Consider the following 27,458-nt stretch of genomic DNA (forward strand, 5'->3'; position numbering starts at 1 on the left):
GTTTAACCACTTGTCTACCAGGCACTAACACCCCTTCCTGCCCAAGCCATATTTCAGCTTTCAGTGCTATTGTACTTTGAATGACAATTGCGTGGTCATGCTACACTATACCCAAACAATTTTTTTTATAATTTTCTTCACACAAATAGAGCTTGCACCGATGGGCACTGATAGGCTAAACTGGTGGGCATTGATAAGGTGGCACTTATGGGCACTGATGAGGAGGCACTAATATGCCACACTTGTGGGCACCGATAGGTGGCAATGATGAGCACTGATAGGAGGCATTAATGGGCACTGTTAGGTGGCACTGATGGGCACTAATAGGCGGCACTGGTGGGCACTAATAAGCAGTAGTGGCGGGCAATGGTAGGCGGCACTGGTGGGCATGGATAGGTGGTACAGGTGGGCACTGATGGGCATTAACCTCCCTGAAGGTAATCCCAAATCTTGCTCGGGTTAGGATTTTACTATCAAGTGGTAACCCCAAGCCAAGTGGTAACCCCAAGCCAGCTCGGGATCGCATCGCTGGATACAGGGAGAAGTTACTTACCTTGTACCCTGGATCCAGCGATGTCCTCCGCGCTGTGTGATCGAGCTGTCCTCCGCTCGCTTCACACAATGCCCGAATGCCTCTGAGCTCCGTTCCCTGCGACGTTACGGCGCACGGGAGCGGAGATCAGCACCAAATTCAAAAAAGTTAAAATACACAAAACACACACAGTACTGTAATCTTACAGATTACAGTACTGTATAAAAAAAATTACACACCCCTTTGTCCCTAGTGGTCTGTGCAGTGCCCTGCATGCACTTTTATATTATACTGTTTTTTCTGCCTGGAATTTGGAGATTGCCCATAGCAACCAAAAAGTGTCCCTTTATGTCAAAAGTGGTTATAGACCAGCTAGAAAACAGTGATAATAAATTATAATCATATGCAGAATTGAGCGATAGTGATTTGTGGAGAAATTCGTCAAACACTAAATCTAATGACAGTGACAATTCTGCAAATGAGCAAATTTCAGTGTTTTTGGATTTGATTACATTATTGAATAATTTTTATTATTATTTATTATATTATGAACTTTATCATACCCGGGATGTCTGCTAGACTCTGGTTGAACAGATTAAGGCTCTGTTCACACAGGGGCGACACGACTTCAGGACGACTTTGTGAGGCAAATTGGAGACGACTTGAACACGACTTAGACACTACCTGGGGCGACTTACAAGTCGCCCCAGGCCAGGCGACTTTTGCCGTGGCCAATCAGGGAATGAGCTCTGAAGGGGGAACGCCACGCCAAATTTCTGAAAAAAAATTGGCGTGGGTTCCCCCTCCGAGAGCATACCAGGCCCTTAGGTCTGGTATGGATTACAAGGGGAACCCCCTACGCCGAAAAAATGGTGTGGGGGTCCCCCCCAGATCCACACCAGACCCTTAGCCGAGCACGCTACCCGGCCAGCCAGGAAAGGGGGTGGGGACGAGCGGGCAGCAATCCCCCCTCCTGAGCCGTACCAGGACGCGTGCCCTCAACATGGGGGGTGCCTTGGGGGAGTGGGGGCGTGCGGCCCCCCCCACCCCAAAGCACCTTGTCCCCATGTTGATGAGGACAAGGGCCTCTTCCCGACAACCCTGGCCGTTGGTTATCGGGGTCTGCGGGGGGGCTTATCGGAATCCGGGAGCCCCCTTTAATAAGGGGGCCCCCCACCCTATGTGAATGAGTATGGGGTACAATGTACCCCTACCCATTCACCTGTAAAATAAAGTACAAAAAAAACACACACAAGATAAAATAGTTTATTGCACAGCTCCGGGGGTCTTCCATCTTCGAGGGTCTTCTCGCCGGACTCCTCTGCTATCTTCTTTTAGCTCTTTTGCTAGCGGAGGAGCCCGGCTTTCTTCCTCGCTGCCGCCCTCTTCTTCCGACTTCGGGGTCTTGTCCCCCTCTTTGGTTCTTCTGCCGGGCCACCGCACCTTCTTATAGCTCTTTTACAGGCGGTGATCCGGTCTTCTGTAGCCGCCGCCTTCCGTTCCTCCTCTTCTTCTCCTGGAGATGTTGACTCGATGCTCTCTCCGGCCGCAATGCCAGGGACGCGCCGCGCGGCGACTTATATAAGGAGAAGGGGCGGGGTCATCGGTTGATGTCACATGGTGACCCCACCCCCTTACAATGTCACAGTCCTGGAGGATGCTGGGACTGTCACCATGTGACATCAACCGATGACCCCGCCCCTTGTCCTTATACAAGTCGCCACGCGTCCCGGAGGAGGAGGAGCAGACCGGGCCACCGCCTGTAAAAGAGCTATAAGAAGGCGCGGTGGCCCGGCAGAAGAACCGAAGAGGGGGACAAGACCCCCGAAGTCGGAAGAGGGCGGCGGCGAGGAAGAAAGCCGGGCTCCTCCGCTAGCAAGAGCTAAAAGAAGATAGCGGAGGAGTCCGGCGAGAAGACCCCCGAAGACGGAAGACCCCCGGAGCTGTGCAATAAACTATTTTATCTTGTGTGTTGTGGTTTTTTTTGTACTTTATTTTACAGGTGAATGGGTAGGGGTACATTGTACCCCATACTCATTCACATAGGGTGGGGGGCCCCCTTATTAAAGGGGGCTCCCGGATTCCGATAAGCCCCCCGCAGACCCCGATAACCAACGGCCAGGGTTGTCGGGAAGAGGCCCTTGTCCTCAACATGGGGACAAGGTGCTTTGGGGTGGGGGGGCCGCACGCTTGTCCCCACCCCCTTTCCTGGCCAGCCGGGTAGCGTGCTCGGATAAGGGTCTGGTGTGGATCTGGGGGGACCCCCATGCCGTTTTTTTGGCGTAGGGGGATCCCCTTGGAATCCATACCAGACCTAAGGGCCTGGTATGCTCTAGGAGGGAGAACCCACGCCAAATTTTTTTCAGAAATTTTGGCGTGGAGTTCCCCCTTCAGAGCTAATAATTCTGTCAAAGTCGCCTCCGTATAGACAGAGATCCGACTTGGGGGCGACCACCATTGAAATCAATGGGTACAAGTCGCCTACAAGTCGGATTGAAGTAGTACAGGAACTTCTTTTGAAGTCGGAGGCGACGTCAGTAGCGTGCATTAAGACGGCTCTCATTCACTTACTTTGATTTTTAAATGTTGTCCGACCTGAGGCTACTAGGGGCGACCTCAAGTCGGATCTGAGTCGCCCCTGTGTGAACCGAGCCTTAAGAGAGTTATTCCTAAGAATTACAGGACTACAATATAAAACGCCAAATTTCCATGCAAAATAATTGTACCGCTTTCAGCACCTAAAACCAGAATGAATCATACCGTCAGGGAGGTTAATGGGTGGCACTGATGGGCATTGATGGATAGCAGTGATGTGCATTCATGAGCAGTACTGATAGGCGTCACTGAATGCCAGCACTGACTAGCATGGCTAATGGGCACTGATTTGTGGCACTTGTGGGCATTGGTGGGCACTGTATGCTGGCATTGGTGGGCACTGTATTGTTACACTTTATTTCTTTATTGTAATCAAGGCACTGATGAACAGTGCCCTGATTACATCCCTAGATGTCCCCCTGTGAGGAGATACTAAACAGCTCTCCTCTCCTTACACTCTGTCAGAGTGAGGTGAGGAGAGCCGATTACCGGCATCTCCATGTTTACATATGACTGGCTGTGACTGGACACAGCCGATCACTTGTTTAAAGAGCTGCGGCTCTTTACACAGATCGGGGGTCACGCCGTGTCCTAGCAACACGGCGCAGCCGCGATCACCACGCTGCGTGCCCCCATTGTCGTGCGAGATCGGCCGTTCTGGGCCGCTGTCGTATGACGGTGTCCCAGAACAAGTGCTCCACCACCCTGCCGTCATTTCACAGTGGGCAGGCGACAAGTTAATAAAGGTTCTACCTTACAGCAGCAAAGTAAAAACAGGCATTTGGAAATCAAACAAACCATCCCACACCATCCATGGGCGTCGCAACCTCACCTCTATTTCCTTGCCTGACATAGGTTTTGTCTGAATAGAAGTCTTCTGCCTCACATATTTATGTGAGGCAGTACATGGAGAGATATATATATATATATATATCAAAATAATGCAACACACAGCCATTAATGTCTAAACCGCTGGAAACAAAAGCGAGTACACCCCTAAGTGAAAATTTCCATTTTTTCACTCCCCGGTGTCATGTGACTCGTTAGTGTTACAAGGTGTCAGGTGTGAATGGGGAGCATATGTGTTAAATTTGGTGTTATTGCTCTCACTCTGTCATACTGGTCATTGGAAGTTCAACATGGCAAAGAACTCTGAGGATCTGAAAAAAAAAAAAAAAAAAAAGAAGAAGAATTGTTTCTCTACATAAAGATGGCCTAGGCTAGAACCATGTCCTTTGCTCTGATGAGACCAAGATAAACTTATTTGGTTCAGATGGTGTCAAGCGTGTGTGGCGGCAACCACCAGGAGTACAAAGACAAGTGTGTCTTGCCTACAGTCAAGCATGGTGATGGGAGTGTCATGGTCTGGGGGTGCATGAGTGCTGCCAGCACTGGGGAGCTACAGTTGATTGAGGAAACCATGAATGCCAACATGTACTGTGGCATACTGAAGCAGAGAATGATCCCTTCTCTGACACTGGGACGCAGGGCAGTATTCCAACATGATAATGGATCCAAAACACACCTCCAAGATGACCGCTGCCTTGCTAAAGAAGCTGAGGGTAAAGGTGATGGACTGGCCAAGCATGTCTCCAGACCTAAACTTTGAGCATCTGTGGGGCATCCTCAACAGAAGGCAGAGGAGCGCAAGGTCCCCAACATCCACCAGCTCTGTGATGTCATCATGGAGGAGTGGAAGAGGACTCCAGTGGAAACCTGTGAAGCTCTGATGAACTCTGAATGCTTAAGAAGGTTAAAGCGGAGGTCCACCCTAAAGTGGACCTTCCGCTCATTGGAATCCCCTCCCCTCCGGCGCCACAATTGGCACCTTTCAGGGGGGGGGGGGGGGTGCAGGTACCTGTACAGTACAGGTATCTGCACCCACTTCCGGCGTAGATTCTGCAGAATCTACGCCCCTTTCCGAAAGTCCCCCCGCTGCCTGCTGGGAAACACACGGATCCCAGAGACAGCGGGACCATCCTTATTGCGCAGCGCGACTCGCGCATGCGCAGTAGGGAACCGGGAAACTTCCCGATTCCCATACCCAAGATGGTGGCGGCAGCACCTGAGAGACGATCAAGAGATCGGCTTTGGGTGCCGACATCGCGGGCGCGCTGGGCGGGTAAGTGTCACTATTTTAAAAGTCAGCAGCTGCAGTATTTGTAGCTGGCTTTTAAAAAAAAAAAAAAATGGCGGACTCCCGGCAGTGCTTAAGGCAGTGCTGGAAAATAATGGTGGCCACACAAAATATTGACACTTTGGGCCCAATTTGGACACTCAGGAGTGCACTCACTTTTGTTGCCAGCGGTTTAGACATCAATGTGTTGAGTTATTTTGAGGGGACAGGAAATTTACACTTATACAAGCTGTACACTCACTACTTTACATTGTAGCAAAGTGTCATTTCTTCAGCGTTGTCACATGAAAAGATAATAAACTATTTATAAAAATGTAAGGGGTGTACTCACTTTTGTGAGGTACTGTATATGTAGTATATATCGCCAAGAAAGAATCTGTGTATTTGCTGTGATGGATCGTTCATGGCAGCGGCAGAGGTTTGCTGGTATAACTGAACATTTACACAGCAATTTAGTTTGAAAAAGAAAATATGTCTATGGAGATCAAGCCCTGGTAAATGAAAAGCTGAGAGCCCTGGGCCTCGTCTTTGTTTATCTAGTGAATCAGAGGAAAGCTGCTGCATTTACAGGACCCGACCTGCAAACACCTCATTTACCAAAGGGATTGCTACAAGAAAAACCCATTAAGATGTATTGCACACGGATGGGAACTCCCCGCTATGCTTCCCTCCTAAGACCAAGGACTCCCTATTTGTATGGATTTACATACATTTAATTCATCCTGTTATAGAATAAATAGCATTATAGTGATTTGTTTTGTTTAGATAATAAATTAAATATCAGCACCTTTTCCCCATGGGATCTTGGCGCCGATAGATGGAGACTTTGGGCATCTGGCATGTTTATGGCTGGGTTCACACTAGCTTTGCATTCACCTCACAGCAGGGGTCCGGTGTGTCCCCGTTCACCGCTTCAGCTCCAATTTCAGCCCAAATTTTTGCCCAAATTTGGACCTGAAACTGACCAAAAGACACACCGAAGCCGCAGCGGAGATATGTTAACCGCCTCAATATAGAGCCGGTCAAAATGATTCTGCTATTGCGAATTGGATGTGGGGAAACCGCATCCAATTCACAATAGTGTGAACCAAGCCTAAAGGGTAAGTTTGCCTTTACAGAAGAATCTGTAAGGTGAACTTGCACAGGGCCCCCTCCTCCCCCGAGGGCCGCTAGCCTGTTGTGCTGTGATCTCCCTCGTTCTGAGCCCCGGTATAGCTGCATCACTGGTCCGGGGCTTAGAAATCCCCACAGCCCAATCTCCAAAACGTACCCCGTCAGAAGGGATGTTTAGGAGCATTTTAATTGGTCAACACCGTCACATGGGTGGCGCCGACCAATCAGAGCCCATGTAGCCGGTCCTATCAGTGGGGAAGAAGACGTGTGAATGCCGAGCTCCGGACTCATGATGCGGCTATACGGGAGGCTCAGAACGAGAGATCGCTGCACAACAGATCAGCGGGACTGGGGGTGGGAAGGGGGTCCTGTGTAAGTTCACCTTATAGATTTTTCTGTAAAGGTGAACGTACACTTTAAGTTTAAAGTTATATTAAACTCTGTTTTTAAAGGGGAGGGCCAGCCAGCTGCTGACTTTTAATAAGCGCACTTACCTGTCCAGGGTGCCCGCGATGTCAGGCTCCCGAGGCCGACCCATCCCTCGGCTATTGGGTCCCGGCGCTGCCATTCTATCTAAGGGAAACAGGCAGTGGAGGCTTGCGGCTTCACTGCCCATTTCCTACTGCGCATGCCCGAGTCGCGCAGCGCTTTGTGAATGGGGCGCGCTGTGTTCTGGGGGCACACACAGTTCCCAGAACATGTCGGAGGAGAAGAACGAAGACCAGCGAAGATCACCGCGGAGTAGGAAGAGGCAGTTTAGGACGATCTGCCTAGCAACAGGCATTTCTGGTAAGATAATTAAAAAAAAAAAAAAATTAATTTTTTTTGGAACATTTTAATGTAGTTTTGTTTTTTAGGGTGGCCCTCCACTTTAAGCAGTTAAGCATCTGAGTACTTCTTTATCATTTAATCCTGTGTCAGGGTGGCTCCTTTCTCTTGCAGCATCCTACAGAGCCACCCTTGCATACAGGGACTAGAGTTGTTTCTTCTTACACTGTGTACATCAATCGAAAACGCACAGCCCCAAAACCTAGGAGGCATTGGTGTGCACAGCCTATTGCATTAGGGTGTGCACCCCAGAGCATAAACACACATGCATGTAAATCAGCAGAGTAATGGACGGTGTCAGTAGAGAACAAATTGGTGCCAGTAGGGCAGTGGACAGCGTCAGTAGTTTTTTATTTTTATTTTTTTTATTATTTTCTACAATATAATTTTTTTTATATTTTAATTACTTTTTTACAATTATTTTTAGAAGCCCTGTTATGGGGCTTTGGTGAAATGACAAGGGTCTAAACAGACCTCTTATGTCTCACTTTTGAGACAGAGAAAGAAACTGAGAACCAGTGTTAATTTTAGTCTTAGGACTAAAATGGCATTTTAGTTTTAGTCCCATTTTAGTCTTCTGCAACTGTTTTAGTTTTATTTAGTCGACTAATTCTCCAGTACATTTTAGTCGACTAAAATGTCCTAAGTTTTAGTTGACTAAAATCTCCAGTACATTTCAGTAATTGAAATTTAGTTGCAGTCATAGTCTTTTGACTAAAATGATATTTTAGTTTTAGTGTTACTTTAGTCTTTTGACTTAAATGGCTTTTAGTTTTAGTTGTATTTAAGTCATCTCAATTGTTTTAGTTTTAATCGTATTTTAGTCGACTAAAATAGTATTCATTTAGTCAACTAAATTAACATTGCTGAGGACAGATTCCCTAGTCCCTTTCTCTGCAGCTTGCGCTAAACATAGTTTAATATGCTTCAGTTAATACTGAAGACAGAAGAGATCGGCACAAATCACTCACCAACTGCTGTTGCTCAACTTTTTTTTGGGGGGGGAGCGGAAGACCAACGGGAAGGCAGCGAAAAAAGGAGGAATAGTGCCCAATCATTGGCGTCAGTGGAAGCAATAGTGCCCCATCATTGGTATCAGTGGGAGAAATAGTCCATCCTCGACGTCAGTGGGAGGAATAGTGCACCATCCTTGATGTCAGTGGGAGGAATAGTGCCCCATCATTGGTATCAGGCGGAGGAAAACTGCCCCATCATTGTCAGTGGGAAGAATATTTGCCTTTTGTAAATCAAACCCTTTAGTTCAGCTTTTATGGAGCTAAAAAGAGGACGCATCATGTCACCTCCCCACCGCCTGTTAAATGCCTCTAAAAAACAATCCAAAAGCAGATCACTTTTCAGAGGAGCAGCAATTTCTCCACATGTCTGAATCTAGCCTTAGGGAGGTTCACTCAGCCTACTTGTCCTGGTTACCATTGTCACCGGGACCAAAATTAGGGAAAAATCCAAATTTATGATCTGTCATCAGAAAAGGAATAGAGTGGATATCTTATAACGAGGGGTCTTGTTCCAGTGACCACTGACTAAGGTGGCATTGCCCTCACTTTGGGGAGATTTCTTCTGTTGTGTCTACAGGTGAGGGACTGAAAATAAATCTCCCCAGTGGGATACAAATGGCAAAACAAAATCTCACAGGGGGTTCAACCCTTTGTAACTTTATAAAAAAAAAAAAAACATGCAAAAACCAAAACAAAAACATTGCTTCAGATTTACTTTAATATTATTCCATTGTGTGGTAAATTGAGCGATAAAGTTTTCAGTGTTAAAGTCGTTCATTCATTCAAAATGAGCCGCCAACACACAGCAGCAAACAAAAAAATATCCCTGCAGTATTATTTAGTGCGGCTAATGTGAGTCATGTTTATTGAGGTGTAATACTAAAGGAATAGGACTGAAACGCATGGCATGAATCGTCATTACCGCGGTTCCCCTCGGCTTCAGTGAATGGGTTTGCCATTTACCAACAAAGCCATGCAGTTTATAGACAAGATCCTCATTTTAGGTAGGTGTTTTCCATAAGGAATTACTTTTTATTTATTCATGGTACGTTAACCACCAGACTTCCGGACGGTTTTACCCCCTTCATAACCAGGGCATTTTTTGCTATTGAGCACCGCGCTATTTTAACTGGCAATTGCGCGGTCATGCAATGCTGTACCCAAATGAAATTTACATAATTTTATTCACACAAATACCAGTTTCTTTAGGTGATATTTGATCACTGCTGGATTTATTTTATTATATGAGTAAAAAAAGACCGAAAAAAATCAAAAAAAAAAAAAATCAATATGTTCTACTTTCTATTCTAAAACATATATAATAATAAAAAAAAAAAAATCTAATTTCTTTTTAAAATATAGGCCAAAATGTATTCCTCTACATGTCTTTGGTAAGAAAAAAAAAAAACAAGTGTATTAATTGGTTTGTGAAAAAGCTATAGCGTCCACAAACTATGGTGTATATATACTGGAGTTTACGCAGTTAAAAGGCGCTATGCTGTAATGGCGGTGATCAGTGACTTATAGTGTGACTGTAATAGGGTGGCGGGCAAACTGGCGCTAAAAGACGCTATCAGGGAGGGTCACTAACTGACACTGACGTCATTAAGGACACTAATACATTGCTCAGGAATAGTTGTGTACACAGGGCTGGTGCAAGGACTTTTGAGATCCTAGGTGAAATCTCCTTTTGCCGCCTCCCTCATTTGGCCCTGTCCATGTATACCCCACCTTTTTAATGAAGCGCACATCAAATGCAGCCTCGCCCATCAAATGCAGCCTCGCCCATCAAATGCAGCCTCGCCCGCGCCCATCAATGAATGTTTACTTGCTTCTATTCATTTGGGAGTCAGGACACAGACAGTGTCCTCTGCCACCACTGCGCCTCTGACACTATGAGCGAATGGAACGGCTACTGCTTTCTGATGCTGAGACTTTGTTGCTTGCTGCGGGGAGAAGAGAGTAGAAACACCAGTGGTTGGGCGCCCCCTAGGCAGCAGTGCACACTAGGTGGCTGCCTAGTGGTAGCCCCGGCCCTGACTGTACATAACACTGTACTAACAATGCTGGTAATCAGGGTTTTAACTGTGTGCCTAACAATGTGTAATGTTTACGGCTTTTACTTTTTGATCTGTCTAGTTTTCCCCCCTGTTTTTCCAGGGAGAAAAAACAGCTAGATTGTTGTTCCTGTTGCACAGAACTGTGTGTGATTGGACACAGCCCCTCAGCTGACTTCAGGCAAAATCAATAGTTGAAATCAGCTGGCAAATTCTCAATTCACAGCACAGTTCGGCAGGTGGCGCCACTGAACCCAAAAGAATGTGCTGACATACAAGTACAAGATTGTGCCTGTACCTGCCACCTACTCACAGTTAGTGGCGGCTGGCGCTCAAATTTCTTGGGGACGGCCCCCCATCCAGCCAACACCCCCCAACCAGCCATCCAACCGCCACCAAATCAACCCACCCCCCATCGCTTGATCGATCGCCGATGCCCTCCCAACACCCACCCCCCGTCGATTGCCGCTTTGCTCGCTCATCGCTCGCCAACCCCACATTTACCTTTATCCTTGCGTTTCTCTCTCCAAGTCCCAACAGTCTCCTCCTGGCCAATCAGGAGTCCTGCAATCCGGCCAAAGGGGGCTTAGGAATCCCGGCCAGTCGGGTCTCAGGATTTGCTGATTGGCCAGGAGGAAAAACATGTGAGTGGGGTCAGGGCGCTGTCATATGACGTCCTCCCGTTTAAACAGGGAATGCGCGCGATCGTGCGCGTGCATCCCTGTTTCTTCGGTGGCGGCGTGTCACGGAGACACTGCTCACCACTGGAGGGGGATGAACAGCCATTGGTTATGGCTGTTTACCACGTGATCGGCCGTGATGAAGTCACGGCCGTGATGAAGTCACGGCCGATCACAGATGGTCACACCCCGACTGTGCACTGGGAACACTGCTCGTCACCGACGCTGGTAAACAGCCATTGGCCGGCTGTTTACCCACGTGATCGGCTGTGATCCTTTCACAGCCGATCACTAAAATGTAAACAAACCGCGGTAACGAGATGTTACCGGGTTGTTCTCCTCCCCACACACCGATCGTGTGTGAGGAGATTGCGGTAACATCTCGTTACCGCCTAGTGTACACCAATCACACTGATTGCCTGCCTACCCCCCTCAATAAAGAGGACCTGTCACCACCCCTCATAGCACCTGTCACCAGGCCCATCAGGGTACCCGAGCACCTGTCACCAGGCCCATCAGGGTACCCGAGCACCTGTCACCAGGCCCATCAGGGTACCCGAGCACCTGTCACCAGGCCCATCAGGGTACCCGAGCACCTGTCACCAGGCCCATCAGGGTACCCGAGCACCTGTCACCAGGCCCATCAGAGTACCCGAGCACCTGTCACCAGGCCCATCAGAGTACCCGAGCACCTGTCACCAGGCCCATCAGAGTACCCGAGCACCTGTCACCAGGCCCATCAGAGTACCCGAGCACCTGTCACCAGGCCATCAGAGTACCCGAGTACCTACTTGCAGCCCATATAATCTCATATACATACAGTCTCATACAGTCTCATATAATATACATTGGGGTGTTTGCTTTCCAAAATGGGGTCATTTTGTGGGTAATTTCTCCAGGACCTTCAAAAGTGTGATGGGTAGGAATGAAATGAGATGTGTCATTTATGCTCCTAGAACGCCTGAACGTACTACTTCAATGTTCGGCCTCTCTATGTGGCCAGGCTGTGTAAGTCCTACACATGCAGTATCGCCATACTTGGGAGGAGTAGCAGAATGTATTTTGGGGTGTTTGCTTTCCAAAATGGGGTAATTTTATGGGAAATTCCATTGTCCTGGTACTCCAGGGCCTTCAAAAGTGTAATAGGTGGTTGAGAAATGAGATGCGTCATTTTTGCTCGTAGAACGTCTGAAGGTACTACATCAATGTTGGTGTTCTGTATGTGGCCAGGATGTGTAAAAGTCTCACACATGTGGTATCGCCGTACTCGGGAAGAGTAGCAGAATGTATTTTGGGGTGTAATTTGTAGGGATGCACCGAATGGGTTTTTTGGTGCCGAAACCGATACCGAAAATGAAAAATACACTAGGCCAAAAACCGAAACCGATACCGAAACAGCACCGATACCGAAAATGACTGTTTTTAAAAAATATTTTTATACAGGAGGTGGTCAGAGACTGGGGACACGGTACAGGAGGTGGTCAGAGACTGGGGACACGGTACAGGAGGTGGTCAGAGACTGGGGACACGGTACAGGAGGTGGTCAGAGACTGGGGACACGGTACAGGAGGTGGTCAGACTGGGGACATGGTACAGAAGATGGTCAGACTGGGGACATGGTACAGAAGATGGTCAGAGACAGAGGACGTGGTACAAGAAGCATCCCCCATTGCAGCCAGTGTGCCGCATTGCAGCCAGTGTGCCGCATTGCAGCCAGTGTGCCGCATTGCAGCCAGCCTGTGCACTGTGTGCAGGGAAGAGAGCCGCCTCCGCCGCCTGTTTGATAACAGCGCCGGGAACATCACAGCTTTCATTTCAATTGCTGTGTGTTCCCGGCCGTGCGCCGTCACACGCAGCCCCTCCCCCTTGTCCGGGCACTTTGATAGACAGATCATCCGTCCAATCCTGCGGATGATCTGTCTATCAAAGTGCCCGGACAAGGGGGAGGGGCTGCGTGTGACGGCGCGCGGCCGGGAACAAACAGCAATTTAAATGAAAGCTGTGATGTTCCCGGTGCTGTTATCAAACAGGCAGCGGAGGTGGCTCTCCTGCGCTATACACCCCCCATGATGGGCGTCACCAGGGGCGGGCCCCGCCCCCCACCCAGGCCACGCCCCATTTTCGGCTCCATTATCGGCCGTTTTTCTCTTTCGGCAAATTGCCGAAAAGGGCATTTTCGGCCGATATGTTTCGGCGGCCGAAATTTCGGTGCATCACTAGTAATTTGTTGTATGCATATGCTGTGTGCGAGAAATAACCTGATATGACAATTTTGTAAAAAAAAAAAAAAATAATAAAAAAAAAATAAAATCTTCATTTTGCAAAGAATTGTGGGAAAAAATTACAACTTAAAAAAACTCACCATGCTACTTACTTAATACCTTGGAATGTCTACTTTGTAAAAAGGGGTCATTTGGGGGGTATTTGTACTTTCCTGACATTCCACGGCTGTCTGCCACTCTTTGCAGTTTTTATCAAAGTTGTAAAACAACCTCCTCATGCAATCTTTAAGTGCTGCGTCCCTGCGCTCTTCTGCATTGACCAGCTCACCAAAAAGCTTCTCAATGGTCTTTGTCCAGTAACGTTTGTAGCCCTTTGTGGATTTGAGCTCGTACTCCTCTGGCAGATTGCGCTCCGTTACACTCTCTGGCATTTCCATTTGGTAGCGATTCTTTGCCGTTCCCCAATACACTATATTTTTACAACCAAGCCTCTTGCATTGTTTCTCCAGATAGTCTGTAAGATTCTGCTCGGCAGTCTTGATATCTCTCAGTGCTTCGTCATAGTCAGGGTCAAAGCCAGCTTTAGGGGTAATCACCAGTTTTTTTAGCCTTCTCGTGATCAAATGAAGTGTCCCACCTCGTTCAGACGTTAAGTCTGGGAATCGACCTTTAGGATGTTTATCTTTAACTAGATACTGACCGCCGGCTGTCAAATGACGGCCAGGCGGCGCACCTATTGTGGCGGGAGGCAGTCATATGACGTCCTCCCGTTTAAACAGGGAATGCGTGTGATCGTGCGCGCGCATCCCTGTTTCTTCGGTGGCGGCGTGTTACGGAGATACTGCTCGCCACTGAAGTGGGTGAACAGCCATTGGTTATGGCCGTTTACCACGTGATCGGCCGTGATGAAGTCACGGCTGCTCACAGATGGTCACACCCCGACTGTGCACTGGGAACACTGCTCGTCACCGGCGCTGGTAAACAGCCATTGGCCGGCTGTTTACCCACGTGATCCTTTTACAGCCCATCACTAAAATGTAAACAAACCGTGGTAACGAGATGTTACTGGGTTGTTCTGCTCCTCACACACCGATCGTGTGTGAGGAGGAGATTGCGGTAACATCTCGTTACCGCCTAGTGTACACCAATCACACTGATTGCCTGCCCCCCCCCCCCCCCCAATAAAGAGGACCTGTTACCACCCCTCATAGTACCTGTCACAGTCCATCAGAGCACCTGCCCCGGCCCATCAGGGTGCCCGAGCACCTGCCCCGGCCCATCAGGGTGCCCGAGCACCTGCCCCGGCCCATCAGGGTGCCCGAGCACCTGCCCCGGCCCATATCTGTCACCAGGCCATCAGAGTACCCGAGTACCCGTCACCAGAGTACCTATCTCCAGCCCATCAGAGTACCCAAGTACCTATTTGCAGCCCATGTGTCATAGAATATACCTTGGGGTGTTTGCTTTCCAAAATGGGGTCATTTTGTGGGTAATTTTACTGTCCTTGTGGTCCAGGACCTTCAAAAGTGTGATGGGTAGGAATGAAATGAGATGTGTCATTTATGCTCCTAGAACGCCTGAACGTACTACTTCAATGTTCGGCCTCTCTATGTGGCCAGGCTGTGCAAGTCCTACACATGCAGTATCGCCATACTCGGGAGGAGTAGCAGAATGTATTTTGGGGTGTAATTTTTGCTATATACATGCTATGTGTTAGAAATATCTTATAAATTGACAATTTTGTGTAAAAAAATAAATAAAATAAAATAAAAAAAAAAAGGCGTTTTAATTTTTTTCCACATATTCCAAAAACTTCTGGAAAAAAATTAGCCATTCAAAAGACTCATTATGCCTCACAGATTATACGTTGGGGTGTTTGCTTTCCAAAATGGGGTCATTTTATGGGAAATTCCATTGTCCTGGTACTCCAGGGCCTTCAAAAGTGTAATAGGTGGCCGTGAAATGAGATGCGTCATTTTTCCTCGTAGAACATCTGAAGGTACTACATCAATGTTGGTGTTCTGTATGTGGCCAGGCTGTGTAAAAGTCTCACACATGTGGTATCGCCGTACTCAGGAAGAGTAGCAGAATCTATTTTTAAAAAGGGGTCAATTGGGGGGTATTTGTACTTTCCTGACTTGTTAGGGTCCTTTCACACGGGGCGGATCAGTTCTGATCCGCCCCGTGGATATCCGTTTGCTCAGCGGGGATCACTCCGCTGATCCCCGCTGAGCAGGGAAATGACAGCTCCGTCTCTGCACACTGCGCAGGACGGACCTGTCACAGCGCCGCTCTCCCCTATGGGAGATCGGATGACGACGGACCGCAGTGCCCGTCGTCATCCGATCCGATCCGCAGACGGATGGAAAAATAGCTTTTTCCTCCGTTACACTTTTTCGGATCGGAGCGGGTCGGATGTCAGCGGACATGTCACCGCTGACATCCGACGCTCCATAGAGCTCTATGGAGCACCCGTTCAGGTCCGCCTGAAAAACTGACAGGCGGGCCTGAACGGGACATCAGTGTGAAAGAGGCCTTAGTGTCTCAAGAAATGAGATACACCTGATGTACTGAAGGCCTGATCAGAAGTGATCAATTTTCAGTGATTGGCACCATAATTTGTAGAATCTAAATTTCACAAAGACCAAATATATACTAATGTGGGTTATTTTTACCAAAGATATGTAGCAGTATAAATTTTGGCCAAAATTTATGAAGAAAAATTACTAATTAGCAAAAATGTATGACAGAAACAAAGAAAAAAGGCATTTTTTTTTTTTCACAAAATTTACGAATTTATAAATTCGGGACACTGAAGATCGGCGAACTGATTATTAGTGTAGATGTTCCCTGTTTGGATTTGCCGGTTATCGGGTCTCCTCATGCACTTAGCGCAAGGAGAGGATTGCCGATAACTTTCAAATCCTGTTTACGCTGTTATGGGACACAGCTGGTCACATTGTAACGAGCACGCTGCAATTGGCTCTTAACTCCGATCATCTGTGTCCTAAGGACAGCAATCACAGATCCCTGCTTATGCATGTCGCAGGAGGGACGCAGGCTGCAAGGTCATGGGAAGACATCAATAGACGTCCTCCCAGCAAAGTGAGCCTGCAGCTGTATCCTTCTTTCGGCTATACCACGGGTGGCAAAGGGATTATGTTTAACCACGTTAACCTTAGCCCTAGTTCACACCAGTGCAACTTGCACCTAAGATTTATTTGCTACTTCATTTAAACAGAAAATTATGCAAGTTGCAATGATTTCAGAAACAAAACCAACAAAAATTTTTAAAAATGTGCATACTAGCCCATGAATCAAAAGGGTCTGCGTTACCATGAGAGTTGGCAGTGCTCAGAAGAGGCACACATTTGTAAGTTCTAATAAAGCCTCATGAGTGCAGATAAACAATAACAATAATTCAATTTTTGTGCAGTTTCTCAGATAGTATGGCGGAATTTGCATTGCATTCAGACCAAACTTTCACAGGCCCCTTTTTTGGTCCGCACCAGAATCGGATCGCATGGGTGTTCACACTCACCCTTTAACCACTTGCTTACTGGGCACTTAAACACCCTTCCTGCCCAGACCAATTTTCAGCTTTCGGTGCTCTCACACTTTGAATGACAATTACTCAGTCATGCAACACTGTACCCAAATGAATTTTGTGTCCTTTTTTTCCCACAAATAGAGCTTTCTTTTGGTGGTATTTGATCACCTCTGGGGTTTTTATTTTTTGCGCTATAAATGAAAAAAGACCGAAAATTTTGAAAAAAAATGCATATTTCTTTGTTTCTGTGACAGAATTATGCAAATTATTAATTTTTCTTCATACATTTTGGCCACAATTTATACTGCTACATGTCTTTGGTAAAAATAACCCAAATTAGTGGATATTATTTGGTCTTTGTGAAAGTTAGAGAGTCTACAAGCTGTGGTGCGAATCGCACAAAATTTATCACATCTGATGTACTGGTGGCCTATCTCGCTTCTTGTGACCCAAACAAGTCAGGAAAGTACAAATACCCCCCAAATGACCCCTTTTTGGAAAGTAGACATTCCAAGGTATTTAGTAAGAGGCATGGTGAGCTTTTTGATGTTGTCATTTTTTTCCCACAATTCTTTGCAAAATGAAGATTTTTCATTTTCTTTATTTTTCTCCACAAAATTGTCATTGTAATAGGTTATTTCTCTCACGTGGCATGTGTATACCACAAATGACACCCCCCAAAAAATTCTGCTACTCCTCCTGAGTATTACGATACCACATGTGTGGGACTTTTTCGCAGCCTGGCCACATAGAGAGGCCCAACATGCAGGGAGCGCCATCACGTGTTCTAGAAGCATAAATTACACATCTAACTTGTTGACTACTTATTACACTTTTGAAATACCAGGACAATGACACGTGACACTGATGACAGATGGCACTGATACGTGGCAATGATGACACTTATACGTGGCACTGATGACACGTGGCACTGATGACAGATGACACTAATACGTGGCACTGATGACACGTGGCACTAATACGTGGCACTGATGACACGTGGCACTAATACGTGGCACTAATACGTGGCACTGATGACATGTGGCACTAATACGTGCCACCGGTGACAGATGGCACTAATACGTGGCACCAATGACACGTGACACTGATGACAGATGGCACTGATAAGTGGCATTGATGACACGTGACACTGACAACAGATGGCACGTGACACTGACAGGTGGCACTGATGACAAATGGCACTGATACGTGGCACTAATACGTGGCACTGATGACAGATGGCACTATGTGGCACTAATAACACGTGGCACTGATGACAGATGCCACTTATACGTGGCACTGATGACAGATGGCACTGGGGACAAATGGCACTGACAACAGGTGGCACTGGGGACAGATAGCACTGCGGGCAGGTGGCACTGGGGTGGGGTGGATTGCACTGGGGTGGATGGCACTGGGGCAGGATGGCACTGGGGGGGGGGCATGGCACTGGGGGGGGGGGCATGGCACTGGGGGAGGATGGCACTTTTTATTAAACTTTTTTTTTACTTTTTTTTTTTTTTTTTTTTTCTTTTTTACACTGACGGCTGCTGCAGCCGTTCTTCTCTCCCCTCTCACACGCTGTCTGTGTGAGGAGGGAGAGCGGCGCTGAGAGATGATCTCATATGTTTACATATGAGATCATCTCCCATTGGACACGCCGATCACGCTGTAAACGGCCGCTGTGATTGGCCGTTTACAGCGATCTGTGTTTGCCTGTCCCCGGGGGACACGGCAAACACAGAACTTCCGCGATGCGCGCCCGCGGCGGCGCGCATTGCGGAAGTAAACACCAGGCCGTCCAGGGACGGCCAGGCACGGGAAGCCGCCCGCCCTAAGGCCGTCATTCGGCTATAGGGCAGGCAGGAAGCGGTTAAAAAAATAAAATAAATAAATAAATAACTTTTATTCCTATTAGAAGGAATGTAAACATCCCTTGCAATAGGAATAGTGCAAGGCGGGTCCTCTTTACAGAGAGATGTGGAGTCTGCAAGCCTGAGATTAATAATAAAAGAAAAAAAAAAACCCCACGCACCATGATCTCAGCCTTTCCAGCTGAATATACAGCGGTTTACAAATGCCGGGCCTAATGTAAAGTCATAACATAGCGCCCGGCCTCCGAAGGTCATAGAGACTGCCATGGACCATCTGGCGGCTCCCATCAAAATCCAGGATGTCATATGATGTACACTAGGTTTGAAGTGGTTAAAGTGGAACTTTTCCCATATCTCACATCAGCATGGATATCTGCACGCCGATAATCTGAATATAGGTTTCTGCTGGCTACATTCATAATACATATTTGTATTTAAGGTGGTTGTAAACCCTTACAACCCACTTTGACCTACAGGTAAGCCTAGATTAAGGCTTACCTGTAGGTCCAAGAAATATCTCCTAAACCTATACGGTTTAGGAGATATTTGCCCGAAGACAGGCACCGCTGTGTACGGCGCGTAGGCGCACTGAGCGTGGCATGCGCGGGAGTGACGTTATCGCGGCTCCGCCGAATGACAGTGGCGGAGCTGCGAGACCCCACCGAGAAGATGGATGCGTCGGACTACAGGGGACAGCGGCGACTTCGCTGGCTCCTGTGTCAGGTAAGTGATACATAATGGGCTACTATGCAATGCATAGTAGTCCATTATGCTTTGCCTTTGCAGGGAATGAAAGAGGAAGTAAACCCATCAGGGTTTACTTCCTCTTTAACAGCAGCTACAAACCCCTTCTGTCAAACAAAATTTTGTAGTGTTTAACCGAATAAAAAAGCAGCACACATCTATGCAACAGTTGGTGGGAGGAAATACACATCTTGATAATTGTTGTCTTGTCAGGTTTTTTTTTTTTACCTCCATTTCCTCCTCAGTATCAGAAGGTTCTGTGCAAACAGCCAGTGCCAGCCTCTTGTCCTTTTCGGTTTTCAGTGCATCATCTGCCATTTTCATTGCTTTAGTTATTTCAGGCCTGGTACTGAAAAACATGCCCCTTTTTGGGCTTCTGCGGCAGAGGAACCTAAAAAGTACAAATAAATATGACATTTAAAAAAAGAAAATGATCCACATATAAACACACAAAGATTTTAACTAAACTAACTTTGGAAAGGCTTGGCATGGTTTTTACAGTCTGCTCTCAGTCATCTGGCAATAAGTAAACTGTTTATGTGCAAAGATATCGATTTAGGTCACCTCCTGAATGGCATGAGGTGGTGGTGGGGGGGGGGGTATTGCACATACAGCTACGGCGATTCACGCAGCAGTGCCAACCTGCCGCCGTAGAACGACAGCAGCTGGTCGGCAAGCAGCTAACCTGTTGCCAGCGTAACTAATGTGCGACGGCAAAAGGGTGGGCTTCAACTCCCACACAGGCACCTTTGGGCTGCCAAGGTTTTTGAGAACGCACTCACTGAGTGATGTGTCAATGACCAGGGTGGCTCTGATTTAAATCTCCTCGATTTAACCACTTCGGCCACGGAAGATTTGGCTACTCAATGATCAGCCCATTTGAGATACGGCACTGCATTGCTTTAAGTGACAATCGCCCAGTTGTGACAAGCTGTACCCAAACAAAAATTGATGTCCTTTTTTCTCCCCACAAAAAAAAAAAAAAACCAACGCAATATTTTGTATACAACAAAAGGGAGGAAAGAAATGGGACTTGAGGCAAGTCACTGAATGCATACCTTATTCGATTCATTTATAAAATAATTATTAACAAATCATATTATAGAGGGTGTCAATCTGAAATACAGGACACAAAATAATGTAATACATTTGCATAAATATGTAATAGTTATACAGAGCAAGATAAGACGTAAGCATTATAGTTACGAGAGAACACTCATCCATTCATAAAAGTTCAATGAACATAAATCTATTTTTCATGGTGAGCCAAAATTGTCTAAGCATCAGTTCGATGCAACTCATGGCTCATGCCAATCATCAGGAGTAAAATGCTCTGAAATTGCGTGAGTCCATGAGACTCGCCTGATCACCGATCCGTGAAAGGGGTCGATCCCGACCCCTTATCACGCGATCAGCTGTCAGCCAATGACAGCTGATCATGTGATAGAACGGAGCCGGTAATCGGCTATTATTCCTCCTCGCGCTGACAGCGCGAGGAGAAAAAAAAAAAGCCGATCACCGGCGGCCGTGATCGGGACATCAGTCCCGATCACGGCCTACAATACAAGCGACCACCTGCCCCCTGCCAGTGCCCACCTGCCCCCTGCAGTGCCATCCTGAATGAAAGTAAGTGCCCCCCGTCAGTGCCACCCAGCAGTGCCCATAGTGCCCACAGTGCCCACAATCTGCCTCAAAGGTGGTGCACCCCAGTGCCGCCCATCAGTGCCCAGCAGTGCCGAGCAGTGCTGCCCATCAGTACCCAGCAGTCCCATCTATCAGTGGTACCCATCAGTGCCCATCCGTGCCACTTATCCGTGCCACCCATCCGTGCCATCTTATCTGTGCCCATCTGTGCCATCTTATCTGTGCCCATCGGTAACCGCCTTATCTGTCCCCATCAGTGCCGCCTTATCTGTGCCCATCAGTGCCGCCTTATCTGTGCCCATCAGTGCCGCCTTATCTGTGCCCATCAGTGCCGCCTTATCTGTGCCCATCAGTGCCGCCTTATCTGTGCCCATCAGTGCCCACCAATGCAGCCCATCAGTGCCCACCAATGCAGCCCATCAGTGCCCACCAATGCAGCCCATCAGTGCCCACCAATGCAGCCCATCAGTGCCCACCAATGCAGCCCATCAGTGCCCACCAATGCAGCCCATCAGTGCCCACCAATGCAGCCCATCAGTGCCCACCAATGCAGCCCATCAGTGCCCACCAATGCAGCCCATCAGTGCCCACCAATGCAGCCCATCAGTGCCGCCTAATCAGCGCACTTCAATGAAGGAGAAAAATGACCCATTTGCAAAATTTTATAACAAACTATTAAAACATGATTTTTTTTTTTTTGCATCTTTTTTTGTTTGTTTAGCAAAAAATAAAACTCCGAGCTGTAACTAAATACCACCAAAAGAAAGCTCTATTTGTGGGAAAAAAAATGATAAAAATTTCATTTGGGTACAGTTTTGTATGACCGCGCAATTGTCATTCAAAGTGCATCAGCGCTGAAAGCTGAAAATTGGTCTGGGACTGAGGGGGGTTTAAGTGCCCAGTAAGCAAGTGGTTAAAAATGGAGAACAATCTCTCAAAATAAAAAAAAGATGTGTAACTTACAGTACGGCCAAATGGTGACGGCGTAACGCCCAACCTTAAATCCAGGGGAAGAAGAGGGACAAGGATGATCATCTCCCCCCCGGGGCTGAGGTGAGGTGTCCCACCTCACCTCAGACCAGACAACAGCCAGGAGAAGACCAGGTGAATAACTTCAACACATTCATTTCACATGGTTTCATTTTCCTTCCCTTGCAGAGCAGTGTGGACTGTTAAATATACACCAGATTCACATGGACGTGACATGGTCACCACCTGGCTGTTGTCTCTGGTCTGGATGGGACTCCTCACCTCAGGCCCGGGGGAGATGATCATCCTTGTCCCTCTTCTTCCCTTGGATTTAAAGGGTGGGCGTCACCATTTGGCCGTACTGTAAAGCCCCATACACACTATCAGTTTAATTGATTTTTCATTGTGAGCCAAAATTGTCTAAGCATCAGTTCGATGTAATTCGACGCATGTTTCATGGCTCATATCCCTAGGATATAGGTGTGAAATCAATGGGGCAGAGCTGTATTACTGCTGGCAGAATCACGCTATTGCGGGCGGGTTTAACCCTTTCTTGCCCGCTAGCGGGGGCGGCCGAAATGCGCTGCAAATCCGACAGTAAGACGCAGCTAAAAATAGCGGCGTTTTACCGCCGATGCTATGAGCACGGCAGTGTGAAAACCCTCTTAGGTTGAAGGCGAGGGAGGTGGCAGCAGCAGTTGACTGGATGCCCGCTAACAGGCGCTGCCATGATGGATCTGAAATGACAGGTGCCCTTTAAAAATTGAAGGACTCCTTCTTGCAGGTAGTTAGAATCTTTAACTTCATTTTTACTGCTTGCCCTTCCGCCTCACACTTACAGCCTAGTACAGATGCATTTCTCTTCAAACAATCACACAGTCTGTCGTGTACATAGATTTTCAAAACAATGGGATAAAAGAATATTCCTCAACTTTTTTCATCTCGTGATTACTTTGAAATGTGTGAATGCATCAATGCAGTGCGTGTTCTCTCAGTTAGGATTCATTGAATGAGTTTACCAAAAATTTTACATTTTGCAGAATATACAGCCTCATGCTACAGAACTAAGCTCCATTTCATGCTAAATAGAAAACTCTTTAGATTTTTACTCCAAAAGCATCCATTTTTATTATATATATCAATATAGAGAGATATATATAATAATATATATATGCATAGCTAGAGAACTAACATGGATTGTTGCGGTACCAGAGAGGGGTTTTATACACAAGTTAAGAATACATTTTAACAAAAATTTACACGTAGAAAACACGAAAAAAAACATCTATAATAGTTACAAAAAATATCAGATGGTTGACACGTTTCACTTAACCACTTAAGGACCGCCTCATGTAAATACACGTCGTTTTTTTGAAGAGGGATATCTCGGTAACAGCAGATACTGCTGCCACAAGCGAGATAACCCTATTTACAGGAGGCGGCCCTGTGTATGATAACAGTGGTCTCTGCGGTGGGTTCACCGCAAGATCACCGTTATCGGTGGCGGGAGGTGCCACCCCCCTTCTCCGGAGCCGTCGGGTCCTTTCTTCTGCTGGGTATAGAGAATAGAGAGGCTAAGATGGCCCCCATCCATCTCTATACCATAGGAGGGCGGAAGCAACGTCAAAACGTCACTTCCGCCCACACCTCTTAAAAAGGTATAGTCCGAATATGAGATCTGAGGACTTTTTGACCCCAGATGTCATATTTAAGAGGACCTGTCATGTTTTCTATTACAAGGGATGTTTACATTCCTTGTAATAGGAATAAAAGTGATCCATGTATTTTTTTTTTTAAGTGTAAAAATAAAATCAAGTAAAATAAATAAGAAAAAAAAAATAAAATAAATTTAACCCCCCCCCCCCCATCCCGACGAGCTCGCACACAGAACCGAACGCATATGAAAACGGCAGTCAAACCACACATATGAGGTATTGCCCCGATCGGTAGAGCGAGATCAATAATTCTGCAACCTGTAGAATTTTTTAAATATCGCTTATGGAGATTTATGAGGGTAAAAGTTTGACGCCATTCCATGAGCGGCGCAATTTTGAAGCATGACATGTCTGGTATCAATTTACTCGGCTTAACATTATCTTTCTCAAAAAAAAAAAAAAAAAAAAAAAAAACTTGGGCTAATTTTACTGGTGTCTTTTTTAATTCAAAAAGGTGAATTTTTTCTCAAAAAAGTACGCTCGTAAGACCGCTGAGAAAATACGGTGTAAAAAAAAGCTGTTGCAATGACCACCATTTTATTCTCTAGGGCGTTATTTATGTATTGGTGTGTGGTGTGTGTGTGTGTGTGTGTGTGTGTGTGTGTGTGTGTGTGTGTGTATTTATATTATGTTTGGGGGCTCTAAGTAATTTTCTAGCAAAAAAAAAAAAAAAGTTTTAAACCTGTAAATGCCAAATCTGAAAAAAAGAGGCCCGGTCCTTAAGTGGTTAATAACTTCTTCAGAATCGGTTAAGTGAATATCGTCGACCATCTCTGATATTTTCAGTAACTATTGTATTGAACCTTACAATGAGTCGGATGTTTTTATTGTGTGTTTTCTATGTGTAAATTTTCTTACAATAAATGTATTCTTTATTAACTTGTGTATAAAATCCCTCTCTGGTACCGCAATAATCCATCATGTTGGCCCTCTATGCAAAGTTGGATGAGGTACCCTCATAGCCGTAATGTTCTTTAATCTATATTTTATCCACCCTGTCAATGACACATCTAGATCCCAACAATCAGTAGCTGGCAGGACCAGCTCCCCATCAAGTGACCACTATGCAAGCCAGTCACATTGGTCATATGATTGTGGATCCTCCCCACCCCCTGGGCGCTCAGAACTTTTCAAAGTGACACTGAAACGCTGGATAGGGATTAACATGCTCTTCTCACACCACTGTCCTCTGGTCTGCTCATTGACCAAGTCCAGCATAACTGGTTTACACATAAAAAAAAGTGTTTATAAATAAAACTTCAACATTTAAAGCGCTTACTTACCTGAATAATTCTTCACATATTTTATGCCTATCCATCCTCTAGTTGGTGGGTCATCAAAGAACTGCACGTGAACATGAAGAGACTTGCCCTTTCCTCTGAAATGTGTGTCTTCGTTGGGGTGGTTGTAAACTAATGACGGCCACCAGGGGTGACCTGGCATCTTGGCCCAAACAAGGTCACCAGGTGAGAAATCGCAAACACTGCAGACAGAAAAATACATTTCTTATATTAATAATATCCCAGGAAGTGTCCAACGTTTTAGAGCAGAACTCCAAGCATAGAAGAGAGAGAACATAAGCTAAATACAGTTAGCTAATCACTAAGGTGGTTGTAAACCCTTACATATACCCAGTGAAGGGACAATCCTTATGCAATATACAGAGATTAAACAAATCTCCTATATAAAAGTTGTACCTGTGTATCTGCGGTATCCTCTTCAGGCAAAGTCCTGAATTTACTAAGCTTGTCTATATTAAAAAAAAAAAAAAAAAAGAAGGGGGGGGGGGGGGGGTGGGGGCAGAGCTGAAGTAACATTCTGCAGAGCTCAGTGAGGAGAGCTCCTGAAAGCTGATTGGAGGGAAGGTACACCCCCCCCCCCCCCTTCACACAGCAACAGAGCTGAGGTTGTCAGTCAGCTGGAGCTCCCTCCTGTATCACCATTTTTCTCTTGGTATCAGGAAATCTTGTCAGAAGCGATTCATGCTAAAAGAAGCAGCAGACAAAAAAGTGACACTTAGTGCTCTTAACTGAGACAAGTACACACTATAGAGGGATATGTTTTGTTCATATTTCATGTCTGAGGTTTACAACCACTTTAAACTAGTTGCATTAACCACTTAAGCCCCGGACCATTTTGCTGACCAAAGACCAGAGCACTTTTTGAGATTCGGCACTGTGTCACTTTAACGGACAATTGCACGCTCATGCGACATGGTTCCCAAACAAAAATGGATGTCTCCCCCCCCCCCCCCCCCCAACAAATAGCTTTCTTTTGGTGGTATTTGATCATCCACGCGGTTTTTATCTTTTGCGCTATAAACAAAAGAGCGACAATTTTGAAAAAAAAATAAAAAATTTTTACACTTTGCTATAATAAATATCCCCCAAAAATATATTTAAAAAGATTTGATAAAAATGCCATAAAACTATCCCCTATTTTGTAAACGCTATAACTTTTGCACAGGGCATTGCATCCATGTAATCTGTCAGCGGACACAGCCGTCAACTGATCAGTGCACCGGCCCGCTGCCAGCGTCATGTGATCGATGTGACCAATCACAGCAGATCATGTCAGTTGCAAACAATGGATGACTTTCTTTCATGCCATCCATTGTATACAACTGTGCTGTTAGCTGCGATTGGTCAGTGATCACATGGTAGAGGCCAATCACAACAAATCTGAATGAATCAATTTCATTCAGTAAAATAGTACTACAGATCCCCCTTTGCCCATATGCATGCTTTCCATCCCCCTCACATGGCTGTGGAAGGTATTACAGATCTACCTCCCTTTCTCATATTGTTGCTCCACATCCCCCCCACATGTCGGTGAATAGTCTGTCGGACTTTCAGCCGAGAATCCCCCGTGCGCATTGTGAGGGGAATATCTCCTAAACCTGTTCTGTTTAGGAGATTTATTTTTACCTACAGGTAAGCCTTATTATAGGCTTTCCTGTAGGTAAAAGTTGTAAAAAGGACTATACAACCGCTTTCAGTGCCACAGCCCCCCCCACATGGCAGTAAACGGTACTGGAGATCCCTTCCTCTCCCTTATTTCTGCTTCACACCCCCCTCACGTGGCAGTAGATGGTACTACAGATCCCTCCTTCCCCACACCTCCCTCATGTGGCAATGAATGATACTACAGATCCTCTCCAATATTTCTTCTCCACACCTCCCTCACATGGCAATGAATAGTATTACAGGTCCCCCTCCCTTTCTCATTGTTGCTCCACACCCCCTCGCCTGGCAGTAGATGGTATTACAGTACAAATCACTCTCATTTCTGCTCCACACCCCCTCACCTGGCGGTGAATGGTACTACAGGTCCCTCATATTTCTTCCCTCCGTGTTTCGGGGCACCCGCTGACTCCTTCGGAGGGGAGTTCTTCTCCCCTGGCTGCAGCTGAACACCGACAGGGGTTCAAACCCTCCCCTAAATCGATAAACTGTATATATGGTGAATGGTGTTGCGCTCCACTAATAGTACAGATAAATAGATAAATATGGGTATAACTGTCAATATACAATGTGCAAATAATTACTGTTATCTTATTCAAAAATAAGTAGATGCTCCTTCAAAAACGAATTTTGAATCTAAACGCATGCAAACTATCATAAAATACTTCTTCCACAAAAGTGCATCTGGTGACAATAAGCAATAAAGTGCATTCAGTGCCAAAAGTTTAAACATATAATCAATATATATATGATATAGAATATAATTCAATCCATAGTGCATATAGTGTAAAAACTCAAAAAATATAGTGGTTAAAAAAA

The 27,458-nt window shown here is 46.3% G+C and overlaps 1 protein-coding gene across 3 annotated transcripts in view; it reads right to left on the minus strand.

The window, feature by feature from the left end:
- The window catches only part of LOC143924117 (uncharacterized), a 44,191-nt gene that overhangs the window by 14,753 nt on the left and 1,980 nt on the right, over positions 1-27,458 (minus strand). The window contains exons 1-3 of one of the 3 annotated variants that reach the window (XM_077448174.1): positions 26,984-27,104; positions 24,960-25,159; positions 19,577-19,739 (exon numbers count right to left, since the gene is read on the minus strand). In XM_077448174.1, the coding sequence (XP_077304300.1) occupies positions 19,577-19,739; positions 24,960-24,994 (198 nt within the window). In that variant the 5' untranslated portion in view covers positions 24,995-25,159; positions 26,984-27,104. Of the gene's footprint in view, positions 1-19,576; positions 19,740-24,959; positions 25,160-26,983; positions 27,105-27,458 lie in introns of those variants that run through there. The other 2 variants (XR_013261826.1, XM_077448173.1) reach the window with 2 other exon arrangements.

Source organism: Lithobates pipiens, unplaced genomic scaffold, assembly GCF_037356315.1.
Source record: "Lithobates pipiens isolate NorthernLeopardFrog02 unplaced genomic scaffold, aLitPip1_a1.2 Scaffold_22, whole genome shotgun sequence".
Lineage (NCBI taxonomy): Eukaryota > Metazoa > Chordata > Amphibia > Anura > Ranidae > Lithobates > Lithobates pipiens.